General features: G+C 44.4%; 1 protein-coding gene across 1 annotated transcript in view; it reads left to right on the top strand.

Annotated features, from left to right (window-relative positions):
- Window positions 1–733: 733 nt before the first annotated feature.
- The window catches only part of LOC144768426 (protein-glutamine gamma-glutamyltransferase E-like), a 148,841-nt gene continuing 125,237 nt past the window's right edge, over window positions 734–24,337 (top strand). Inside the window, exons 1-3 of the mRNA XM_078652073.1 lie at window positions 734–945; window positions 8,435–8,605; window positions 9,571–9,813. Of these exons, the coding sequence (XP_078508199.1) occupies window positions 939–945; window positions 8,435–8,605; window positions 9,571–9,813 (421 nt within the window). The 5' untranslated portion in view covers window positions 734–938. The remainder of the gene's footprint in view (window positions 946–8,434; window positions 8,606–9,570; window positions 9,814–24,337) is intronic.

Below are 24,337 nucleotides of genomic sequence, written 5' to 3'. Positions count from 1 at the left end.
AATGCAAGCAAACATCCAAAAACTTTAGACGGGTGCCTGTAACGCTGACAAATATTTGCATCTACTCATTCATTACCCGTGCTGGCCTCATAAGAATTTTTTTTTTACTTGAGATGGCGATAGTACAAAGCCTAGCAAGAGACGCACTCAAAAAAGCAGAACATGCTATAGTACACCAGTGGGATTTTGGAAGAAAACACCTAAGCAAACCAAGATTAGTCCACACTGACCCACATTCTGTGGCCACAAGTGGTTCAAAGACTGTCTCTCACCCCAGACTCTCCCAAGTATATTACCTGATGCATGAACCAGGACCATGAACTGTAAACAAAACATCAGACTGGACAATCCAGTGCAATAACCATATAAATAGATTATGATTTTATGAAATTTCACAAAAATACTTGCCCATTTGCTCAAAGTTGCGCCCATACTGGAAAACCGTATGAAGTACAAGATTGTTTCAACCTAATATAAACTTATTTTGACTTGTACTTATGTTCTTTGTCTATTTACTTATATGCTATTGCATGACCTCCTCTGATATGTTTGTAAAATTTATCTTTTGTCCCAAATTTGTGTCCTATTGTCCTGAATTTTTATCCTGAATTTTTACCCTTTGTCCTGAATTTTTACACTCACTGTCCTGAATTTGCACCCATGCCAGTTGGTCACCCTATTGCCCCTGCAGACACCGGGGTTGCCGCCCACTTCTCTGAGCAGGAAGTGAGCAGAGGGGTTGTTGACAGACACCAGCTCTTTGAGCCGCAGGCGCTCACCGCTGGACTGCCTCGCATTTCTGCTTTTTTTTTTTAAATCAGGTTGTACTGAACACGTTTCTGGGCGGTGTCACAAGGCTGCAGAGAAGCGTACACCTCGAGTTCCTTTTCTGAGGAACACAAACGAAGGCTGAATGCGGAAAGAGGCAGTGACAGAAGATGTCTTGTGAGTAAAGCGTTTGCAATCCTTTCCATAACTCGTTTAGTAAAAGCCGGAAAGCGCCGAGGATAAGACACGTGACCGGTGCCGTATGTTTTCTTTTGGTGTTTATGGAATCCATTTGCAAATTTGAAAGGCTGAAGGGTAAACTGTAAAACTGGTCTTTGAGAGGCAGTAGGCGGGTGAGAGAAGACTTTACCACGACCTCTCTGCTGCTGTACTACCAGGCTTCGTAGCGCTGCATCATGCAATTTGTTAAGTAAATCTCCACCAGTACAGTAAGTACCATGGAGCCCTAATATAATCAAGGAAAGTGGTCCCCTGCCCATGGTTGGTCAGTAAGAGGCAGCTTTAATTAGAGTGCAGCCCGTGCCTCGTAGTGATGGGCTCCGGTGCCACTGCACCCGATGCACTAATGATAGCAACTGATAGCATCTGTCAGTACTGATAAACTCTACGTATGTATTCACTTTATTCAACTAATGCACCCCCAAAATAGGCCATCCTGACTGAAGTGTCAATTTTGTTGTGTCAGGGATCACGGTCATTTAAAGGAATAGTGAGTGGCGGGTGAGTCACATACGGACCCGTTAACATGTTACACAACCTCTTTACTCCTTTACAAATAATTTTACATTTCCTTTTTTTATTGCCTGGCTCGCCAGACAATTTTGCGAGAAAAACAAGGACGGGGGCTTTGGCTCGGCTCACATGTTGGGATCGAGAGTAAATGCTTTGATTTGGGCAGAAGTTGTGTTCTTCCACAAAAATTGCTTGCCCGTCGCACAGCTGTTATCACTTCGTTTCAGGGCACAAGTCCTAAAAATAGAAGTTGGGGACTAACCTAGTTAATCAGTATGCAAATGGCATTGCAGCGCGTGGCATTGCAGCGTTCGACATCACGGCGTGTGACATCACAGGAACTGGCATCACAAGAAGTGATATCACATCTTAAGCCCTCACATATATGTTTAGCAGGTGTATCCTGAGTACATTTGAGCACATTTCGACTGTACTTGCAAAGCCTTCTGATTTAGGCAGAAGATTCACACTTTTGAATGCTACATATGTAAATGTGTGATACTTGTAAAGCGCACTGTTACTCTACCCGAGTGTCCTGGCGCTGTAGACCGCTGGGGAACCCGTCCTGGTTTTTCCCTGTGAGATGGTCCCTTTTTCTGGGTATCTCCAGGGTGAAACCAGGCATCCCCAGTATCTGTGGGGTGCCATTGTAGAGATGAGGCAAGCTTAATGCCCAGAGTTACAGAGTGTGTTCCCTGGTTAGAGTAGCCACTGAGGCGAGAATTATCGAGTCCGTTGACCCTGGTCCAAGACCCTGCCGCGTCTGGAATTGAACCCTGGTCCCGGCCCGTTCTCTGCTTACAGGTCTGCCGCCTCTAACCAGTGAGCCACACATCTCCATATAAAACAATGTTATCTTTTGCCAGCGTTAAGCTTTCTAGAGCCATAGTGCTTTAAAAGAAATAGTGATATTTAAATTATTACAACGCCTCCTCAAGGGTAATAACTGTATATAAATGCAATTTATTTTGTGCAAATACTGGGAAAGATCAACACATCTGATGTTAACAGTGCATGCAAATCTCCTAAACAGAGCCTAAACAAAGTGAAAACCTGTCTCTCCTAAGTATGTGTGAAGTGCTAACAAGGTGCAAGCCTTTGTTTCCCCTCTGCTGCATTTGCATCAGGTGTGAGGCTCCTGACTGCTGCCAGCCAGGAAACTCCAACAAAAGGAAGCTTGATGACCCCTGAGACTCGGCCTTTGTTATGGCAGAGTATCCCAGCAGGAGTCAGAAAAAAGAGAACCCCATCCCCACCTGCACGTTGTTACCATAGAAAGCAGACAATGTGCAGGCGCAGCTTAATGTGTCCTGGTGGACAAATTCAGCATATTTTTTAGTGGGGCCCAACTTCTAGGCAGGGTGGACAGCATCCACCCTGTGAAAGAAGTGGGGGGACGCGGTCCACCCGCATGGACCCCTGACCTGTGCCCTGCTTCTTTTATTGATCCAGCTGCCAGAGCTTGAACTTTAAGAGACACACAAATGCCACAGTAATGCTATTAAAATGTCTTAGAAAACTAGATAATGTATGCTGTTTTTCTCTGGCAGCAGCACAGATAGGAAGAGTATGCATTAATGTACATGGATTTTAAGATCTGGCTTGATAGTGCATTCATGAGCCTGGCCGATTGGCATTGCCAATGCTTGTCTTTCTTGTAAGTACTGCCACCCGTTTCTTTTCTGTCACTGTAACTCATTGCTTTTTTTCTCAGTCTCTTAATCTGCTAGTGTCACCTCCCTTGTCTTTCTTGTATATTCTCACTACTTTGTGCTTTGTTCTCTCTATCACCAAGTCCACAGCCTTGTCTCCCATTGTCAATCCATTGCCTTCTATTGTCACTCTTCTAAACTCCTTGAATGTAACTTTCCTACATTTCCCCTCTCTTTGTCACTTCACTTCAAGTTCAGCCCTGCTAGGTTTCTCAGGTCCATGTGTGACGTGCTGCTCCAGTCCCGGTTCTAGTAATTTTGCTTATCATTGTAAAACAGGAGTACCCATCCCAGATTTCGAAGGAAAAAACTTGGACTGGAGCAGCACATCACACATGGACCTAGGAAACTTGGCAAATATGCAGGTTCTCACTGAGCCACTCTTCAATCCTCTCTATCTCCGGTTCTTAATTTGAGCTGTTTTTTTCAGGTGCCCCGAACCGGCACTTAATTGTCAACACCGGCTCTTGTGACAGTCTGCCACAAGGTTGTGCTGTCCGGCTAATTTAGAGATTACCACAATAGCACTTTATTAATAATTCAATAGACATAAAAAATGACTATTACCTGCCACCCAAGCCATTCTTATAGCTTTGGGGCCTGAAATAGTCAGAATTGTCACACTTGTAGGAGTGTGATGGTTAATAGTTGTGTTGTTACTATGATTGGCAGCATAGCAGGGACAATGTGTGGTGCAGGCTGCACACATTAAGCACTGTCTACCTCTTATTGTCACACCACAGCTCTCTTGCACTGTTGTTCTTTAGTTCACTTGTCACGCCCTCCTGTCAATCTTCTTCTCACTCTCTGAGTCATTCTTTTTCTGCTTGTTCTCTCATAGGCATCCAGGTATCCTCTCTCTATGCTTTGCCACCTTCTCACTGCAAATCCAGTGGTCTTTTACTGCCACCACATTATTCCCTCTTAATGTAACAGTACAGAGCAAAGAATAGTAAGCTTCTTTGAACACATTGGTAACTAAAGGCTAGTTTCTGTATATTATATAGTGAATTTTTTAGTATTGCAATAATTAATTCTCACCACTTGTTACCCAGAACCAACACACCAGCCTCTCTGTTGAGAAAAATTCACGTTCACTAATGTGTTCTATGTGGACTGTCAACTTTGTCGCCCTCGTGCTTACATGATTTATCAGAAAACGTTACTGTTTCCTTTGATTAATCGTAACAATGCCATGTGCCATGATACATCATTGACTTGAAACCATTGTTGTTTGCATATAATTGTCCATACCCCATTTGGAATTATGGACTACACTATTTTTGTTGTTTACTGTATTGCAACAAATGGCCTTGATAAGTCCTTCTTCATATAGGAAAGGGTGTGTCCCAGTGGAAAAATGTTATGTTGCCTTGGCCTTCAAAAACCTTTGCACCTGAGCTGAATCAACATTAAATTAAAAGATGATTGTTAACACTTAATGGTCAAAATGTGTCATTTATAGTCCGTTCTGTAGTTGCTCAGTACCAGTTAACTTTCTGCTTTAACCCTTTCACTGCTAGGCTCCCCCCCCTGCCCATTGCCCATGGCAGGAGCACCAGCACCAGGGCCCGCCAGAGCTTCTGAACCCAGCCATGTGTACTTACATGTGCATGGATTAATCTTTGAGACAATCATAAGTACTGGCAGGATCAACCAGGTAGCCTCACCTTTTAGATGGTGTTGGGAGAAATGTGCCTTTCCTAGTTTGACTATCGCACCCCTCAAGAGACTGCTGGGGGAGCACACCCGCCTGGGGTGCTTTCTTGGGACAGGTGTGATCACATGGGCTCTGGTGATTTTTCCACGGAAGGGGGAGGCGGGTCAAGGTGCAGCCTGAGCGAGATGCAGGGGTGCTGGCATCTGCACCAAGGACACCCCACAAACAGCCGTTCCGAGCTGTTGCGGAAATGCACTAGGCGGAGAAGGGCAAGTGTGTGGTATGCGGGGGCCCGTACCACGAAACAGCATCCTGAACCTGGCGTTACTCAACCCTTTCAATCTGGCAGACCACTGAGAGACACATGCTGCTAAGGCTGCACAGCCTTTGTCTGCTGGGTAGGGGAAGGGCCTCTGCAAACGGCGGGCCGTTGATTCGGACAGTCCCTGGCAGGGTGGAAGCTCTTTGCTGGGGGAGACAGAAGTCAGAGTTAGCTGTGCAGGCTGGCTCGCTGGTCATCTTGTCAGTCAGCCCAGCAACCAGATGGCCTGGGACGACCCAGCGACCAAATGGCCTAGGACGGCCCGGGGACCAGATGGCCAGGCCCCAGACACATGGGTGCCCACCGACGACAAGAGTGGATGTGCACTCTGATGCCGGCTCTGGCCATCTTGTTGCCCTGTTGACCTGCCAGGAATTGTGCCCTGACTCAGCACCTGGTGGCGCAGGATGGGAGGTGTAGGCCCCATACCGAGTGGCACGTGGTGAAGGCAACCTCCCGCAAACCCCCACCACATCCCTCCTGCCAGCACGGGTGTAGTGATAAGGGATGCTGATGACACCCACAAATGGAGATGAAAGCTTGGGTCAGAGGATGACTTTCAATAGGTTGAAGCGAGGCAGCTGCTCTGCTACTTATTAAACCCTGAACCAGAATAAGGTAATCTACAAATGATTTAGCACAAGGTGCTCCACAAATATGTGGTGCAGTAAGGGCGATGGAGGCGGCCCCCTTTCATGTGCACACTGGGCCCAATAGTGAGAAGCTGTACTTACCAGCCAAAGAGGCCAGCTATCCAAAGCCAACGAGGTTCCACAGCACTGCCATATCATTACGGTTTAGTGGGGATTCTGACTTACAAGCTTTCAGTCATAATTCCATAGATGGCAGCTTTGCCCCATTGGCTCCTCAGCAAAGCACATACACCAAATCCACCACCGGGCTTGATCCATGCAGCGTTGCGAGCCCCTAGTTTGGGTGGCCAAACCATGCTGGGGCCTGGGCGGTAGCCTACCCATGGCCTTGTGTGAGGCTCTGTAAGGGAAGAGCCAGGTGGCTCCTCCCCATCTCAGAAGCCCCCACCGAGAGAAACAAGGGGTCCTCTGGCGGCCTAGGCTCCTTCTCATCCATGCTGTCCTACCGCACAAGAAGGGCCACTCCTCAGTCGTGCGACACCCAGTCAAGCTGGGATCAGGCACAGGAGAGCCTGAGGCAGCTTGGCATTCGGGGGGGTCGGTCCCAATCCCAATCCCGGGAGGCACTGCCATTTGGTTTCCTCGTGGGGTCATGCTGGGTATGCATGGGTTCCATCTCAGGAGGGCTTTCCATTGTGCCGCTCCTTGAGGGGCCAGGGCTGCCCCTATCCATTGCCCGTAAATCAGTCTTGTCTTTTTGGGTCAAGGAGCCCGCCCCCATGTTAGTTCCTCGCCCCAAAGGCGGCAGACAACTCAGCTGGCCAGGTGCTGTATCTACGGTGTGTTTTCCATCTGGGAGGCAGTCAAGGGTTTTGGCCTGGTGCCGTCAGTCGCCCGGGTCGCTCCACTGTTAATGATCCTTCTGCAGGTTCAACTACAGAAACCTAATTAACCACAAAAAGTGGTCCACCAACTAAGAACGGCCATGCACCACTACCCACAGAATCAAGAAAGAGCTATCAGTCTGTCAATCCTCTCTGTGTCTGGGCCGGGTCAGGTTTTCCATGTTGAGTCAAATTAAGCCTCAGGCTCCACTCCTGGTGGTGCCCTTTCATCAATTCCTGTATGTAGGAATCTGGTACTCTATATAGTGTACTTAAAAGAAGTACACTGTGCAGAGGGTCAAGAGGGTCCCCAATTGGTTTACAGAGGCTAAAGTAGTTAATACTAATGCTCTGTTATGTGGTAGTGTGGACGTGCAGTTATGGTTGAATATCAGAGAATAGTGCTAAGCATTTGTTGTACTCACAGGGGTAACAAATGAACACACACTCAAAGAATAAATCCAAGACCAATTTAGAAAATTAGCACTTCTTTTTATATATATTTCAAACTCAAGAACTTCATTCAAAGGTAAGTACAGTTTTCAAAAGAAACGTTCAGAGGTAAGCAAAATGTTTAAACCTGTGTGCTTTTTCGCACAATGCAATCCTATGGGAGGAAAAGCCAAAGATGCTTTTAAAATAAAAAAATTTAAAAAAAGTAGGTGCAGTCGGTTTATGGGATCACCCTCTGGGATGAGAATAGTAGTGGACCAAGGTTCAAACTACTACCAGCAGTTTGTCAGGAACTGAAGGTGTTCTACTGTGATTAGGGTGCTGGTGAGGCTTATAGCTGGTGTGCTACAGAGAAGGGGGGGCACCTGAAAAGTGGCTGCACAAGGGGACTTCTGGACAGTTCAGAGAGCTCCCAAATAGGACCTCAATTCACATGGGGTATTTGAGCAGGGGGGGCATAGCCAGTTCATCTGGCAATGGTCGCGAGAGGGCTGAGGACTGCAGGGATTTGCACCAGGGATGCTGCATTTCTTGCCAGGCAGTGACTGGGTGCGCACAGATGCACCTCGTATTCAGGGACAAGCCACTGGCAGTGGAAAATCAAGGCAGCTGGGCCGCTCATTAAATGGGTTTCAGTGATGCTGATGTCAGTTGACTTCTGCTTTGTTCTGGGACAGTGAGAATTTCAGACTGAACTCTCAGGGTTTGTTTTGGTGCATGGTGTCCTTGGAGACATTATGTAATTAATCTGACGCCAATTAAGGTAATTCCACACAAATAAATGAATCTAGACGTGGGCAAAATTTACTTAATTTCCTTTTCAGAAATTCCGCAAAACGGCCCAAAATTTATACAAACACGCTAAAATAAATAGTGCAAAATTGCATGTGAAGCGAACAATATTTGCTCGTTTTCCGGTCATTAATGTTATACCTGTGTTCCTGCAAAAGGATTTTTACCAAAACCCAATCTGAATGAGCCATTATTACGTAATGGTATAATCTCAGACATTTTGCGTAATAAACGTAACTTGACATGGCAGAAATTGCGTCAGATCACCCCAGTGTGAACAAAATGTTGCCTAATTCTATAGATGACTTGGTTTGTGATACAGCACTTTATAAATGTTTACCAAATAAGGGAAAGCTAATCCCGTTGATTTCCAAATCAATCCTTCCTTGTCTGAATATTTAAATTTACGGTCACGAGGGAAACCCACTTGAGTATTGACTCTTAAATGTTCAACATAATCATTTGGCACTCTAATGGGTGTCTTTCTTTGTTCACAGTTCAGCTGAAAGCATGCGAACTGCACCTTACGACAAATAGGGCAGAGCATCACACAGAGCATTACCACAGTCCTGGACTGATAGTGAGGAGAGGACAGACCTTCAAGATCACTTTGCCCTTTGATGGTGACCTGCAGCCCAATGAGAGCATCATATTTACAGCATCGACAGGTAATAAAAACTGAAGCAAAATTTAATGGATCAGTGATCTCTATAACACATTCGGTTCACAAACAGCTCCTGTTCATTCCAGTAGTGCACCACAGTCCTGCAGTATCATTCAGACACTTATTTGTCACACAGCGATTTCCATCACACACTCACCTCATTGGTCATTCATTTGCAGCCTGTGTCCAGCTTTTACGTGAAAAAGTCTTTTATTGTTCGATTATTTAAAATCTTTACGATATACTAACAATGTAAAAGAATTATCTAAAAAACAACCAAGTTAAATTCCCTGCTTGTTACTACGAACTAGTGGAGCATAAAACCTTAAAAACAGTGTCGCATTCTAGATATACAACAAAGTACATTGTTTTTTAAATGGGCGGTATGTCCGCGGCACCCATACTTCCGGGCCGTCTGTTTTCTTTATGGGGCTCTATTTTCGCGGGCAGTGCAGCTCGAATTAGTTCTATGAATTTCCCCAGCCGTGCAACTGTTTGAGTTGAGGCTGGCCTGTAGCCAGCTATCTAAGGTAGCATCCACCCTCCGATTACTTCTTATGGAGGGACTCTCAAACACCCACTCACTGCTCAGATAATATCCATCATACATATCACACACATATAATTTTTCCATCACACATGGCCATATGATATGCATCACACTTTATGAAGAACTGCCACCTAAAGTGCATTCTCTTAACAGAAAAGCAGTACCCATCACACACATACTCAATTCGACCAATTTACACTCATTTCACAAGCATGAAAATTGACCCTGCGTTTTCTCCAGCAGAGACACTGTGCACAAGACACTCTTCCAAATTATAGGTGATCTTCACCCCAAAAGTGCACCACCCACAGCAAGACACCGTAGAAGAAATTGTACAAGCAAGATCATTTCCTCTGTGCCATTTTCTGTGTGCGATGATACACATTTTGTTAGTAAAAATGTTTTTTTCTCTTTCAAAGGACCCGCGTCTGCAAAGCCTGAGGATTCAAACCACAGTTTCACTCTATCCAGCTCTAAAAGTAACAATGCTTGGAATGCTGTTCTACAGGCGCGTAACTCAAACTCTTTGGATGTTGCAATCAGTAGCCCTGCCAACGCGGTGATTGGTCACTATGGGCTGAGTGTGCTGATCTCTTCTGATGAAGGATCCGTCGACCACCCAATTGAAAAATTTACACTGCTCTTCAATCCTTGGTGTTCAGGTAAGTGTCTGTAGAGCTCCCAAAATGTGAGTGTACCCAGTAAAGTACTAAATGAGATGCCGATTATTTGTAGGTTTCCTCAACACAGACTTGGGCTGCCTCAAATCATTTACAATTCTCTACATTGATTTAAACACAAACCCAGTCTTTATTAAAGATGCCAATGCTTCAGTGGTCACCTGACATCAAGTGACTTAATAGCTTCTACAAATTGGATCCATTCTATACTGTCACCAAAGACTGGTGGTCATTAAAATTTAGTAAGTCAGGTATCACAAGATAGAACAAATTTAAAGTGCTCTGCCATCTTCTCAGACTTTCTTTCCTAAACATGGTGCTGGCAACGGATACCGGATTCACTTCAGGGTAAAAAGAGAGTGCCCGCAGATCAGAAGAGTGGCCTCTCAGCATGGGTCTAGCTTGGTGGTGTGATTTGTATGTCCCAGTACGTGTGAAATATTGGTGCATTTATCTGTCTGGTACAACCACGCTGTATATGGTGGACCCAGTTAAGAAAATGGGCATCGTCTCTGACGCCACTACCACCAGCAGCATAACGGTGAACATAACCTTCCCTATAACATAAACGCATGTGTCATAGCCATCGAGTAAATCACCAACCCCTTCTTCCTAAATGAGAAATAGGATGCAAGAGGTAAGTGGATGAGACACTTGCCAATCATTGGTGGGTTTCCTGTTACCACTCACCTCTAAATGAGTCCCTCGTTTATTACTTTTAACCAAAAGCAGTCTGCAGAATCTATTCACAAATGCTATATAAGAGCCAAATCATAGAGTTTTGTTGTCCCTATACTGGTTATTGACTTATGACATATACTAGCATCTGTGTAAATTCCAGTCCTTGGACAGCACACCACCACTTTTATGCATTTTGCATTGCATTGTAATGGTTTTGGTTGATGGGTTACCCACTGTTCGGTTGTGTCTGTTTGGAAGAATTTGACTTTATAGTGTGTGATTTACATGTAACTGCTTAAGAGTAAAGGGGAGCAGATTATCGAGAAACAGAGTCTACTGTGCTTTTACAAAGCAGCATTATGTTTGTGTGGGTGGGTCTGGGTTTATAGTATGGCATTTGCTGAAAATGTTTTATAGATTTGTGTGCTGAACAGAGGGCTCCTTTATGCTGTTGGGTCAATCTTCTGGATTGTGTAAAATGGAGTGAAGAGCACTGAGGCATGCAGGGGAAGAGAAGGAAAAATGGATATAGTAAAACCGATAGTGCATACATGGTGAACATTGTTCAGTCAGTGGTTTTGACTGCCATTAACTGCAAAATGCAGATCACTTAGAGGGCCAAAATAGATGCTTTGTAATGAGATGTACAAATGCAGCGTGAACTATGATTTTTCTAAGATTTCGCATCAGGTTTGCATCACTTTTGTGGTGCAGCCCTAGCGAAAAATCCATTTGATAAGTTACTGAGCTATACAAACTCGATTTGTATAGTTTAGCAAATACAAAGTAATGCAACACAGCGCATAGCACTGTCATGCGTTAGTTTGCATCGTATAGGCATTGCATGTGTGTAGCATGGCGGTTCCCATGCATTTACCCATGTATTTTGACACAAACGAATATTTGCAAACACTTGTAAAGCTGGGTTTACACCAAAAGGCTGCATCTACCCAAAGGAGCTGTATCGAGGAGGAATAGCCTAATTTCCCCTTGTTATTTTCTTTTTCCATGCATTCTGAAGCACACATAGAAAGAGAAATATGATTCTGAGGATTGTTTTGTGCAAAATGATGTCGCTGACAGAAAAGAGAGCCAATGGCTGAAGTGGACAGGCTCTTTGTCCTATGCTACATTCTGTGGTGTATGGAAGAAAATGTCAGTGACAGTTGCAGTAAGTGAGATTGCTGTCAGCTTGATTATGTCAGTGTGATAGTGCAAGTATGATAGTGCAAGTGTGGTGAGGGTGATGCAGATGGTGCAACAGCAGTTATGATGGTGTGTGCCGATGATCATCATGTAATTGCAAGTGTGATGTGGTGAATTTAATGCAGTGAAATGCAAGAAAGGTAATGTGTCAATTGCAATAGAAATAGCAGTCAATGTGATGATGTTAGTGTGATGCTGTGTATGTAATAGTGTAAAGGTGGCACATGTGGTGTGATGAGGACTATGAGCTAATGCAGTTGCAGTCAATGTAGAGGTGTCATATGAATGTGGTTATTTATGTGAGGCGTAATAATCAGATCAGTTGGTGAGTGTGATGCAGTCAGTATGATATCAGTGAATCTGATTGTGTAGCGTTATAGTGTAATCCTGCTATTCGGTGGGAGCTACCTGATTTGGAATGTATCCTGGTGGCCAGATATGTTGGGCGAAATGCCTGCTTGGCAGTTCGAGCAGGACTGTTCCCATGAGACACAGGGTCAAGATTGATTTGCATACGGCCAGATCTAAACTGGGGTGGCATGGTGATCAAAAGAATGATGGATTTAACCCAGATCTCTTGACTGGGGGTGAATGTGTTGATTTGTTCTGCATTCCGCCCATCAGTTGTGTGTCTTGCCCTCAAGAAATCAGTTAAAAATCTATGAATCATTATAGACTATAGTCTTTTCATGCAAGATCACGTTAGGGAAAATTGCGGCAAATGCTTTTTGCATTCTGTAGCTTCTAAAAAAACTGTTTTAATGGATTCCTATTGCCTGGTGAGAGACCATTCTCCATGCCCTGGTGACTAGCAGACTTGACAATGGCAATGCCCTATTTTTTGGCATGGCCATATATCTGTCTTAGAGAATTCAGGTAACCCAAAATGCCGAAGCTAGGTTAATCTGTAATATGGAAGGATTTTACTCAGCATCCACGAGCTTGATTGCTCCATTGTCTTCCTGTGGGAAAACGAACAAAAAGAGCAAGCTTCAATCTCGTATGATATGTACAGACAGTACAAGATGGACTAGAGATTCAGCAGAGGAGGATGGAGTTTTACAAAGCCATCCATGATTTAAAATCCAGGAATGTAATCTTGGCCAGAAAAAAGCGAGTACAGACAATTAGGTCAGGTGGCCAATTGTTTTCCTATCGGGCAGCAGTCCAGTGGAATTCTTTACCCCTGGACATCAGTCTCACTGATAATTTCCATCTGTTTAGGAAGAAACTAAAAACATGGGGGCAGATTTACAAGGCCCTTGCACCACTTTTGCGTCATTTTTAACATAGGAAAAGTGACGCAAAAGTGGCGCAAGGGCCTTGTAAATAAGCCCTATGGCTTTTTTCGGACTACTAGCTTTATTGTTTTTCTTCTTCTTCTCTGACTTTGGCTGGCAAAATGAGTCTCTTTATGGGTAGGCAGTTTCCAGCACCGTGACACCCACAAGGGGATAAGGGTTGCTCTTTATAAATGCAGCAAATATATAAATAAATAATCTGAGGGTAATGGGTTATAAAATTAGTCGATGACTGAAATCAGTGTTCCCCAGGAGTATGTGCACAGTTGAAAGCTCTGGAGAGTTCTATTAGTGTACCTTCCATTATTATTTGTCCCAAATAATGTGTTTGAAGTTTTGAGTTAGGAAAATCACTTAGTGTAAAACAGAGTGCCTTGTAACCACAGTTTAACTACCTATACTGCACCTTAAAGACATCACCCACTATGTTCCTGCTTGCTAGGGAGCAGTTTACAACCAGGTGTTACCTTACACCTCACATTGGTAAACAAATGAAATATTGAGCGAAACAGGCCTTTCATGGAAAGACCTAGTTGTGCACACTTGAAGTTAGTGATATCCCCTTATTGCTATATTTTTGGATTAAAGTGAACAGTACTTGGATTGTCATCTGTGCTCTCACACTTGCCTGAATTATTATGCTGTTGGGCGAATGATATGATAGCATTGTGCATCAGTGCCATTACCAGATAATGGTTGCTGTAGATTGGAACACTTGGTTTATGAACTATGTAAAAAACTAAAACCTTCAGTTTTGTACCTTTCTGCACAAAAAATATCCTGAAATTAATGCAAACACCTTACTGCCACTGCACAAGTGAGCCTGTATTTGTTCTAGGCAGCCCAAAGGGAACCAGAGTAAGGAGAGAGCTGAATTGCTCCAAATCTTTGTAAATATTGGGGCAGATTTATGAGTTCTGGCGCATCTCTGCAAATCAGCAGAGATGCGCCAGAACTGATGTGTCACGCAATTCCCTCCTTGCGGCACCACAGATGCGCCACATTTACAATGCGGCGCACCAGGGTGCAAGGAAGGGCAGATGCGTGACGCATCTTGTGGTGTACGGGCGGCGCATTGCTGGAGTAGCGTCGCAAGTGCGACGCAACTCCTGCAATGTACAGAGGCCACCCATACATAACGTGGTGCGTCACTCCTTATGCCTGCTTCAAGCAGGCGTAAGGATTTGACCTAACAGCGTCGTAAAACTGACTCAGTGAAATCTTGTAGATTTCACTGCATCAGTTTTACGGGGCTTTCCTACGAGGGAACGCCCACCCTGCGACAGAACGCCCACATGAAACCTGACGCAGGTTTCATGTGGCGCAGGGCTTTACAACGTGACGCATCTGCCCAGATGCGTCACGTTGTAAACAGGTCGCAGGGATGCGCCACGTTTCCGCGCCGTTGCGTGACGCAACGGCGGCGTAAACGTGGCGCAAGTCCGACATAAATCTGCCCCAGAGTGCAGTTTTACTCTCTCCCTTTCACACAACACAACGGAGAACCGCAACTGTTCTGTTTTGCATCAAATCTCAGTAAATCCAGCCCAGAGTGTCTTGTGACAGATGTAGAATGGTGTTATGTGATGGGCAAGTTCTTACATTGTCCCAAGTAATTGGATAGGTATCATAGCTTCTACTATGAGTTTAAGCTTGTAATGAGGTGACATGAGGGAACTGTAGCACTGTGAATGTACCTGAAAAAAGCACAGATTAATGAAGAAGTCACTGAATGCTGCACAGCAAATAAAGTTGCTGTGCTGCACTGCATTGTGTGGAAGGGGAAATAGCACCATCTCTACTAAGATATAGAGCTGTTCTGCTCTTTCCCTGAGCTGGTAAACTTTAGCCAGCCATACGCCAATGCAGACACCTTTGCACCATGGATATCTCCTCAAGCACACAGTCCATTAAAGTTAATCAACAACATAGTATATAATCAAATGGGGGTGGGGTCGCACACTACTCACACACCGGCGGTGTCGCCCCTAAGGACTCTGGTCAATGTAGTAAAGTGTTCGCGATGCATCATCTTTCGATCTTCTGCTATCTTCGCTGTCTTCGCCATCCCTGGACACGTGTTTCGGGGTATTACCCCTCATCAGCAGGGATAGGCCGTGTACTGGGGTTGCCGATGGCTGCCAATATCTGCCAGGTATAGTACCACTCAGGCGCGTAGCTGCGGGCTCCCAGGCTCGTCAGCCCGCTGCTCAAGGGAGCTTTAAAGTTACAATTGGGGGTGGGGTCGCACACTACTCACACACCGGCGGTGTTGCCCCTAAGGACTCTGGTCAATCTAGTAAAGTGTTTGCGATGCATCATCTTTCGATCTTCTGCTATCTTCGCTGTCTTCGCCATCCCTGGACACGTGTTTCGGGGTATTACCCCTCATCAGCAGGGATAGGCCGTGTACTGGGGTTGCCGATGGCTGCCAATATCTGCCAGGTATAGTACCACTCAGGCGCGTAGGTGCGGGATCCCAGGCTCGTCAGCCCGCTGCTCAAGGGAGCTTTAAAGTTACAAATGGGGGTGGGGTCGCACACTACTCACACACCGGCGGTGTCGCCCCTAAGGACTCTGGTCAATGTAGTAAAGTGTTTGCGATGCATCATCTTTCGATCTTCTGCTATCTTCGCTGTCTTCGCCATCCCTGGACACGTGTTTCGGGGTATTGCCCCTCATCAGCAGGGATAGGCCGTGTACTGGGGTTGCCGATGGCTGCCAATATCTGCCAGGTATAGTACCACTCAGGCGCGTAGGTGCGGGATCCCAGGCTCGTCAGCCAGCTGCTCAAGGGAGCGTTAAAGTTACAAATGGGGGTGGGGTCGCACACTACTCACACACCGGCGGTGTCGCCCCTAAGGACTCTGGTCAATGTAGTAAAGTGTTCGCGATGCATCATCTTTCGATCTTCTGCTATCTTCGCTGTCTTCACCATCCCTGGACACGTGTTTCGGGGTATTACCCCTCATCAGCAGGGATAGGCCGTGTACGGGTGTTGCCGATGACCCCACCCACATTTATAGTATATAATCAAATCTTGTATCCTTTAATTTCAGCATTCAAAAAGAAAATTCTTGTTTCTTAAAGGCTGAGATGGTTGCCACCTTTCCTTCTTGAGCACTGTACATTGAGAATGCAATTTTATGATTTTATAGTGCAGCCGTAGTTGTGTGCCAGAATTGAACCTTTCTTGCTTTTACCTTTGCGCCATGGTGCAAGGGTGTCTGCATTGTCTGAAACAAGGGTTTTGTACTGGAAAGGGTCCTTTTCAGTACAAAACCTACGCTTTAAGGCTGTTCCCACTTTGTATGTCTGTTATACAATGCAGAGCACATGCAAAGCAAAAACAACAAGGAAAAGTGAAAACCTCCTTGTTGCGCGTGGAGCCTCAGGATGTTGTAGACTGGGATTTGCGTCAAAACCGCATGGGTGGTTGCACAGGTAAGTCAATGCCACCACCATGGAACGACCCCTTGAATCAAAGTAATGCAAGGAAACGCATTGCACAACTTTTTGTTACTTTGGGTTACAATCCGATTTCCGTTGGATAATAAATTTCCCCTGAAAACTTTGTGTCGGGTTTGCGTTAAAAAAGTAACACAAACTTGATGTAAAGCATTTGTAAATCTAGGCTAAAGTGCTTCTATAACCAACACCGCCTACTGTACTGGGGTGCATATGGAATGGCGACAACAACAGCGACTTTTTGGTGAGAGAATTTTGAAGAATTAAAACACCAACTACAAGACGTTGTATCTTAAAAAACACGAAAGTGTTCATACTTCTTTTAGTATTCTATGCTTTATAATTTTTTAATTAAACTGAACTCATATTAACAGTCTATATTTGATGACTGAAGCACCATTTGTTTCTGAAGGTGTTAGAGTAAGTAATACCTATTCCAAGCATAAAGTGCATACTCCTTTGACAGGTGAACAATAGATAAAATATGTCCCTTTCGATGTACACAAATATCACATATGGCACAGCATTGGCTCCTTGTCAAAGGCGCCCCACTTTTGGGCTGCATGCCAATGCTCCGTATTTTTAAGGATTCTTACAGCCACATGTTCCTATAGCATAGACAGATTTACTTAACCTGCGTTTGGATATATTCTTTACAAAGCATGTAACCTTAACAACCACTAGGTGTCGCAGTAAAGCAAGAAAATGTGTTTGATAAATTATAGACCCGCCTCGAATATTCAGGAGAATTCTCTTCACATGCTCATTCCCTTGAGCCATCTTATTTATGGTTTATCGAGTTATTAACCCAAAATCACTTCCAGGAGAGACGGAATATGAAGTGGTTTATCATCAGAAACTTTACAGCTAACATAAATATGTCGTGGAATTAAAGTGTACAGGAAAGACACGACGGGGCGCCCTTGGATTAGACATCGGTGACAGCTTTTGAGGTGTAGTGTCATGCCTGGAACGTATTATATGGATTGTGTCATAGCTTATATTAGAATTTAAAACTCTGGGTGGACCTGGACTCACAACACGGTGGCACAGTAAACGTGCATTTATTAAAGTGTGTCTGTTGTCAACACCACCCATTAAATTGCTTGAATAATAAATAATAAGCATGACGCCACGTTTAGGAGAACGTGTGCTGAATAATTAAAGCCTAAAACAGGAGTCTCTTGTAGAGGAAAGCACTTGATTGCCTTGCAGGGCCGGACTGGGAACACAATAGCAGCCCTTGCAGTTTTCTCGGACCAGCCCCTGGTGAACCAGTGCATGGTCCCTGGGGGCTGGCCCGAGTAACAAAACCAGCCCCCATCACTGCAAAACTGGCCCAACCCTTCAGTCCCCCAGGGAAATGCCCAGGGAGTACCAGGGTACAGCCAGTCCGGCCCTGATTCTTTGGCAACATGTTTGGAAATAGAAAGTACCCCACACCCTGCTCTAGTACCCTAAACAAGGTGCCTGAGCATTTACTAAAAGTCACTGATCCCTTAAGAAATCAACATTTAATTTGGGACTGGGGAGTTGCAGCCCATTTAAAACAGACCAGGAGTGTGTTAGATAACACAATGAGGCACTTTCTTTATTTTTGTGATTAAAGTTATGTTATGTAACGGTATGTTGTTGTGATAAATTGGCTTGTGGTGGACTGGGGTGTGAGCTGTGGTTAAGCAGCAACCACAATCCGATTCAGGGTGAGACACAAGCCACCCTTAAATTTAACTGTGCTCAGCCCTCTAGCTTGGCACAGTGTTTTCAAGCTTAACTTAGAGGCAATGTGTAAAGTATTTGTGCAACACTCCAAACAGTAATAAAGTGAAAACACCACACAAAATGGTTCCCACACTAGGTTACAAAAATAGAACTTTCTGTCAGAAATAAAATAAGATTTAAACAGAAAAAAACAAAAGTAGAACCAGAGATTTTCAATTTGAAAGATTTTAGTGAAAATAGTGCCAGAGAGCACAAAGCACCAAATGTATTTATCTGGTTGTGCCAGACTGGGACAAAGTCACAAGATCATGCCAACTGTAATGAATGGCAGCCCGGCTACAGGGACCCAGTTAGGCCTGTTGTACAAAGTAACTCAAATCCTGGTTGTGGAGTGTTGCAAGTATCCACGTCGAAGATGCATCGTGCAGTCAAAGCAATTTTTCAGTGTGTGTCGAGCTTGTGATGCGAGGTCCTGCATCATTGGCGAGGGTCCCGTCGTCAAAGCTCATGATGTGAAGTCCCGCGTTAAGGACGCACTGCGCAGTCGTGGCTATGCGTCGTTTACGAGGAGCTGTTCCCCAATCACAATATAAATCACTACAAATTTCACTTTGCATTGTCATTAGACCATGCCATTTGTGGGGGTAGTTGTGATTCATGTGGTCATCTATCAATTGGCTGACATTGATATATATTGTTTCAGATATCGGTAGTCCAGATTGTTTTCATGGATTAACGTGGCACTTAGAGATAGTGCATCGTACTCGGGAGATAGATTCTCCATCAGACACATGGTCATTTTAAGATAGATCTTGCAGTGGATATACAAGTGTTATAGTTTTTTCACACATACACTTCTCGTGTATTTTGGTGAGTTATTGAGCAACGCATGAAATATACTACACACAAGCAATACTGATTTGCTAGACAGATTGATGGTTGGTTTGGTTTATGTCTCTCAAAACATGCAGATAACAAGCCAGGTGTTGAAGAGACCCTCCCGCTCATAAAGGGACATACTTCTCCATTGGTTCTGTGATTATTTGTTATGCACATTGTGCTATATTGTATGCACATGCTTGTTTGTACTACTTGACATATGAAGGAAGGACAATTTATTATGTCTTTTGTATATATTTTTATGTTTATACACACATTTAAGCACTGCATCGTTTGCACTTTGTATGAGTCACACTATTATTCGCATTTGTATTGTAGAAGATTACACAACAGTAACAGAAACCTTTCCAGTCTCAGTGTCTGTTTTATGAAACCCAAATGAGAACATTCCATTAGGCTGCTGAAATAATGCATTCAGTGTGGGTTTCCCCTGCTTTATACTAAGAGGATTCCATTTTGTTACAAAGAGTCACACAGTGTATTCTGTTCATATAACGTATCTTGACCCTTGTCCTCGTGGGAATAAAGGGTTGTCCTTGTGACACTGTACATGATGCTGAGTCTAGCAGTGTTGTTGAGGCTACCATTAACGGGGGATGCTAGTGCCTGTGCCATGGATACCTCGCACCATCAGGGCGATGCATCAGTTCTGAGGACTGTGGAGGAGATGCAGGTCTTTGTGACAGGTCAAATCCACGAAGCAGAGGAGATGTGTCAGTTCTGCTGGATCCACAGAGGCTGTTAGAGCACCTTAAGCCTACTTCTAAAGGTCCAGGACTGGGGTGGCACTACTTGGTAGGGTATACTCCCAGGTGGTAGAGTGCAGGGGCAGCTGCAAGGTGGTAGGAAGTCTGTAGTGTCCATGAGGCTTCAGATCAGGAGGCTAGCCATCTATCTATTTGAGTCACTCTGTGTTCTGGGTTCTATTTCTGTAGGTCATGTACTTATCAACTAGGAAAGAGCGCAGCAGCGACACAGGGCAGAAGTTATTTCAGAGCAGCAGTCCTGCAGAGTGGCAGTCCTTTCAGCAGCACAGCAGTCCTTCTTCCTAGCAGAGTGTCAACAGGTCCAGAAGTGCACTTAGGAAGTGGTGTCTAAGGTCCAATATGTATATCTAGATGTGCCTATGAAGTGGGGAGAAGCTTCTGTAGGCATGCCTTTGAAGTGTGTAGGTGCCTTTCCTTCCTGGCCGAAGACTACCTACAGTGGGTATGCGCCCTTTGTGTGGCTTATTCAAGTGTAAGTGTGGCTGGGTCCAGCTCCTCCCACTCATCCTGCCACTGATGGCCTATCCAGTCACACCTAAGCCCGCCATTGTGTGTGGCTGTCTAGGAGAAATACACAAAGCAAACCTTTGAACTAGACCAAGTCATGTGACCAAAGACAGACTGCAGACACCACATGGCTAAGGTAAGAAAATGCCAACTTTCTCAAAGTGGCAATTTCAAAATTGTAATTTAAAATCCAACTTCAACATAAACTGGAGTTTAAAATGACAATTCCAGAGACACCAAACATGAACTGGTTCCTATTGTCTCATTTGAAACTTACACTTATAGAAATGTAATAAATTATCTCCAATGTTATCCTACTGGTGCGGTAGGCCTTGCAGTAGTGAAAAACGAAATTCAGAGTTTTCCACTACCAGGACAAGTAAAACTTTGTAAATACATTGCACCCTGCCCACTGAGCTGCCCATGGCCTACCCTAGGGGTGTCTTATATGTATTAAAAAATGAAAGGGTTGGAGCTGGCAAAATGTTTACTTTACCAGGTCGAAATGGCAGTTTAAAAATGCACACACACACATGCTGCTTTGGCAGGCCTGGCACATGTTTCAAGTGCTACTTAAGAGGGTGACACAATCAGTGCAACAGGCTCACTTATAGCTTTTAATTTACAGGCCCTAGGCACAGTTGGTGCCACTTTATTAGGGACTCATAAGTAAGTTACATTTGCCAATTGGGGTACAAGCCAGCAAAAACAGGAGGTCAGAAGGCAAACAGTTTGGGGGAAATTGACGCCTAGGATTCCAGGTCTTGCTGTATCATATTTGATGTTATCTTATGTTATATTATCTTACATGTTTATAGTTTATTTCAGAATTTCAGGACAGTGCTGGCAGCTTTAATATGAGGGGGTAGATTGTTCCAGGTTTTAGGAGTCATGTACAAAAAGGTGAAGCTGCCGGCTCTGGGTCTCTGGATGTGAGGGACAGAGGCGAGCAGAAGGCTGACAGAGCCAAGCGGGGGTGTTAGAACTGATGTGGCGGTTCAGGAATGCAGTTCCTAAATATTGCAGAGCTTTGTATGTGTGCATGAGTAGGTTGAAGAGGCCAGATTTGTGGATGGGAAGCCAATGGAGGTCTTTGCTTGAGTGGATTGGTCGGTGCGAGGTGGGATAGTGAAGGTAAGTCTGGCCACAGAATTTTCTATTACATGGAGTCTCTTGGGGGCATATTAACAAGGGCTTTATCTATGCTTTTTTGGCTTTAAAATCCAAAAAAGAATAGATAAAACTAGCGCCCTATCAGCAACAGGGTGCTAACTCGCAAATGTACATGTTAGCACCCTTTTACTCTACGCTCCCAAAGGGGGCGTTCCAGAGTAAAATAATAGGAGAAATGTTGCTAAGCGACATTTTTCCTATTATCAAGGATATCGCTAACCCTGTTAGCGATAAAAAAAAAGCAGCGCTAACCGTGGTTAACGCTGCTTTTTTACGTCTGGTATTTTTCTGACTTAGCCATAATATCCAATGTAAGGTGGATATCATGGCTAAGTATGTCTATCCCTATCAGCAAGCTATCACCAAACCTTGTGTGATTACCGCTGTATTTCCAGTGATAATCTCACAATTGGCAGCTTGTGCTCTGAATTTTATCGCTTTGGAGATAAGCGTTGCTGATAGCACGCTATCTCCGCGATAAAATTCAGAGTTGGCCGGCGATAATTATCCTAGCGTTAAGTGCGCTTATCGATAATTATCGCCTGGCCTTGTTAATATGCCTCTTGGTGACTAGAGCAGAGATTCTCATGTAAAGATTATTTCTGTATTCTAGCTTACTGGTGAGTAGACATTGAATTAAAAGCGAATTCAACTCTACAAGAAACCTTTTCCAACAAATCTTAAACAAGGGATTGTTATGAAATCTAAGTAACATGGTAACCTGAGGAGTGGAGAATAAGAAGTGAAGTGCATTTTGATCAGGTTCTGATGCAAATATTGCAGAGTACTTCCCGCCATTTGTAATACTTTGCAAGACATGTTGTTGATGGTGTATAGTAGAATAATTAGTACCGAGGAGATGTCCTGGAAAGGCAGATAAGAAAGAGTCACTTTTATGCCACTGAGGCTCAGGTGCCTTCTGTTAAGGTTTTTTCACAGGATGATTCTGCTGAGCCACCTTAAGAGTTGGCAAGGCATTCTCCCTTCCACTGGCAGTCTGTAATGTGTAGGAGTGGTGGGGTGGGCACTCACGCATTCTCTCTTCGACATGCATACCCCCATATACTCACACCCATACTTATACACACTCACTCACCCATTCACAAGTGTGCACTCTTACACCCACTATTCATAAACATGCATGCGCCTATTTACAGTACACATGCACATACAGATACATTTATTCACACACATGCATTCAGTATTCATTATGGACTTACCTGCTGCCGTGGTGACATCAGGTGGAGGGAGCGAGAAGCAGAAGCCTAGGTTGTTCCCTTGAGTCTTTGAGTAAGGAAGGGGCCGCCTCTTAAACAAAAACGCTAAAACCAGACACATAAATGTCATTGTGTCAGCAAAGTAAATACATTAGGAAACAAACAGTGGCTTCCAATTAGAAGCTGCAATTCATGTTGCTTCTTAAATATATCAAAAGGACTACTTAATGCCACATCACCAAAATAGAATGGGAACACACATGGTACAATATTGCAATATGGCAATGCGGTTGACATACAACCCATCCAAGCAATAACAAACAATGAAACACATTTAAAAGCCAAAGGCTAAACAGGGAGGCCCTCAGTGTCCCAAAGCTCACTCTCTTTCGGCAGTTTTTATCAATGTATGTAGTACTATTTTAAAAATTGATGACATCTAGTCTCCTGAAAGATCAAGCTGTCTTTAGTCACAGCTAAAATCATCTGTATTATTGATTACATACTCAAGAAGCATTTGAAATGCAATAGGTCTAGCATTTATGCGAGTTTAAGCTATTGGCATTGTAAATGACAATACCTTTTAGTTATGTTTTAAAAAGCAAAACAACACAAAAAAGGCATTGTCGTTTAGAATGCCAATAGCTCAAACTTGCGTAATTGCATTGCAAATGCTTGTTGACATAAGTAACCCAGATGGGTGTCATGTATCATAGCGGTTAAAAGCCACTCAAATGCACATATTTTGTTTGCATTTATTTAGCGCTTACTGTCTGTCAAAGCGTTGATGTACTTTAGATAGATTGATATCGCTGTGCATTTTTGTAAGTTTGGCAAGTGGACTATTTCTAGATATAGAAGCACAATGCCTGCCCTTCTTGTGCCGCCGTGCCCCCGCCTCTGGTGTACAACTTTCACCCTGTCCCACCTCCAAGCCCGCAAATCCAAGAATCTCCGACTCATTCTCCCCTTTACCTGCTACAGTGAAAGGAACGGATCCAAAAGTGACTCCAACTTCTCAGACCACCGCAGATCATCCTCAGGGCAGAGCAGGCCATTGCTTAGTGCCACCAGGTGATTGTCTACAGTCACTCGTGAACACCTGTCCCGAGATCCTCCGCACTCCACTGAAACCTCCTAATCTGCTCGGAGTGATCCCCTCACTCTCCTACAAACGCATCGATAATGCCTGAGCACCGTCGGGCACCTGCTAGCTCCACAGTCACCACTGAGCTTCCCCAGTCACCTGCTAGCTCCTGACGTCACATGCAAGCGCCTTTTGTCACATACGAGCTCCGTCAGTTGCCTGCATGTTATCTCATTCACCTGCAAGCTCAGTTGGTCATCTGAGAGTTCCTTAAGCCTCCCGCAAGCTCCCCTTGTCACACGCTAAATCCCCAGTCACCTGCAGTAGCAGATCACACGTGGCTCTCACCTTTGCGCCCCTGTGCCCAGCAAAGTTTTCACTAATCATGCCACGCCTTAAACATTCAAATCAGGTGTGGGCTTTTCTACCATGCACTCTTGACCCCCGCTACACCAAGTAGAGTTATCCTCAGATAAC

Source organism: Lissotriton helveticus, chromosome 7 (assembly GCF_964261635.1).
Source record: "Lissotriton helveticus chromosome 7, aLisHel1.1, whole genome shotgun sequence".
Lineage (NCBI taxonomy): Eukaryota > Metazoa > Chordata > Amphibia > Caudata > Salamandridae > Lissotriton > Lissotriton helveticus.
Note: the sequence above shows the minus strand (reverse complement) of the source record. Positions and strands in the feature narration are given on the sequence as shown.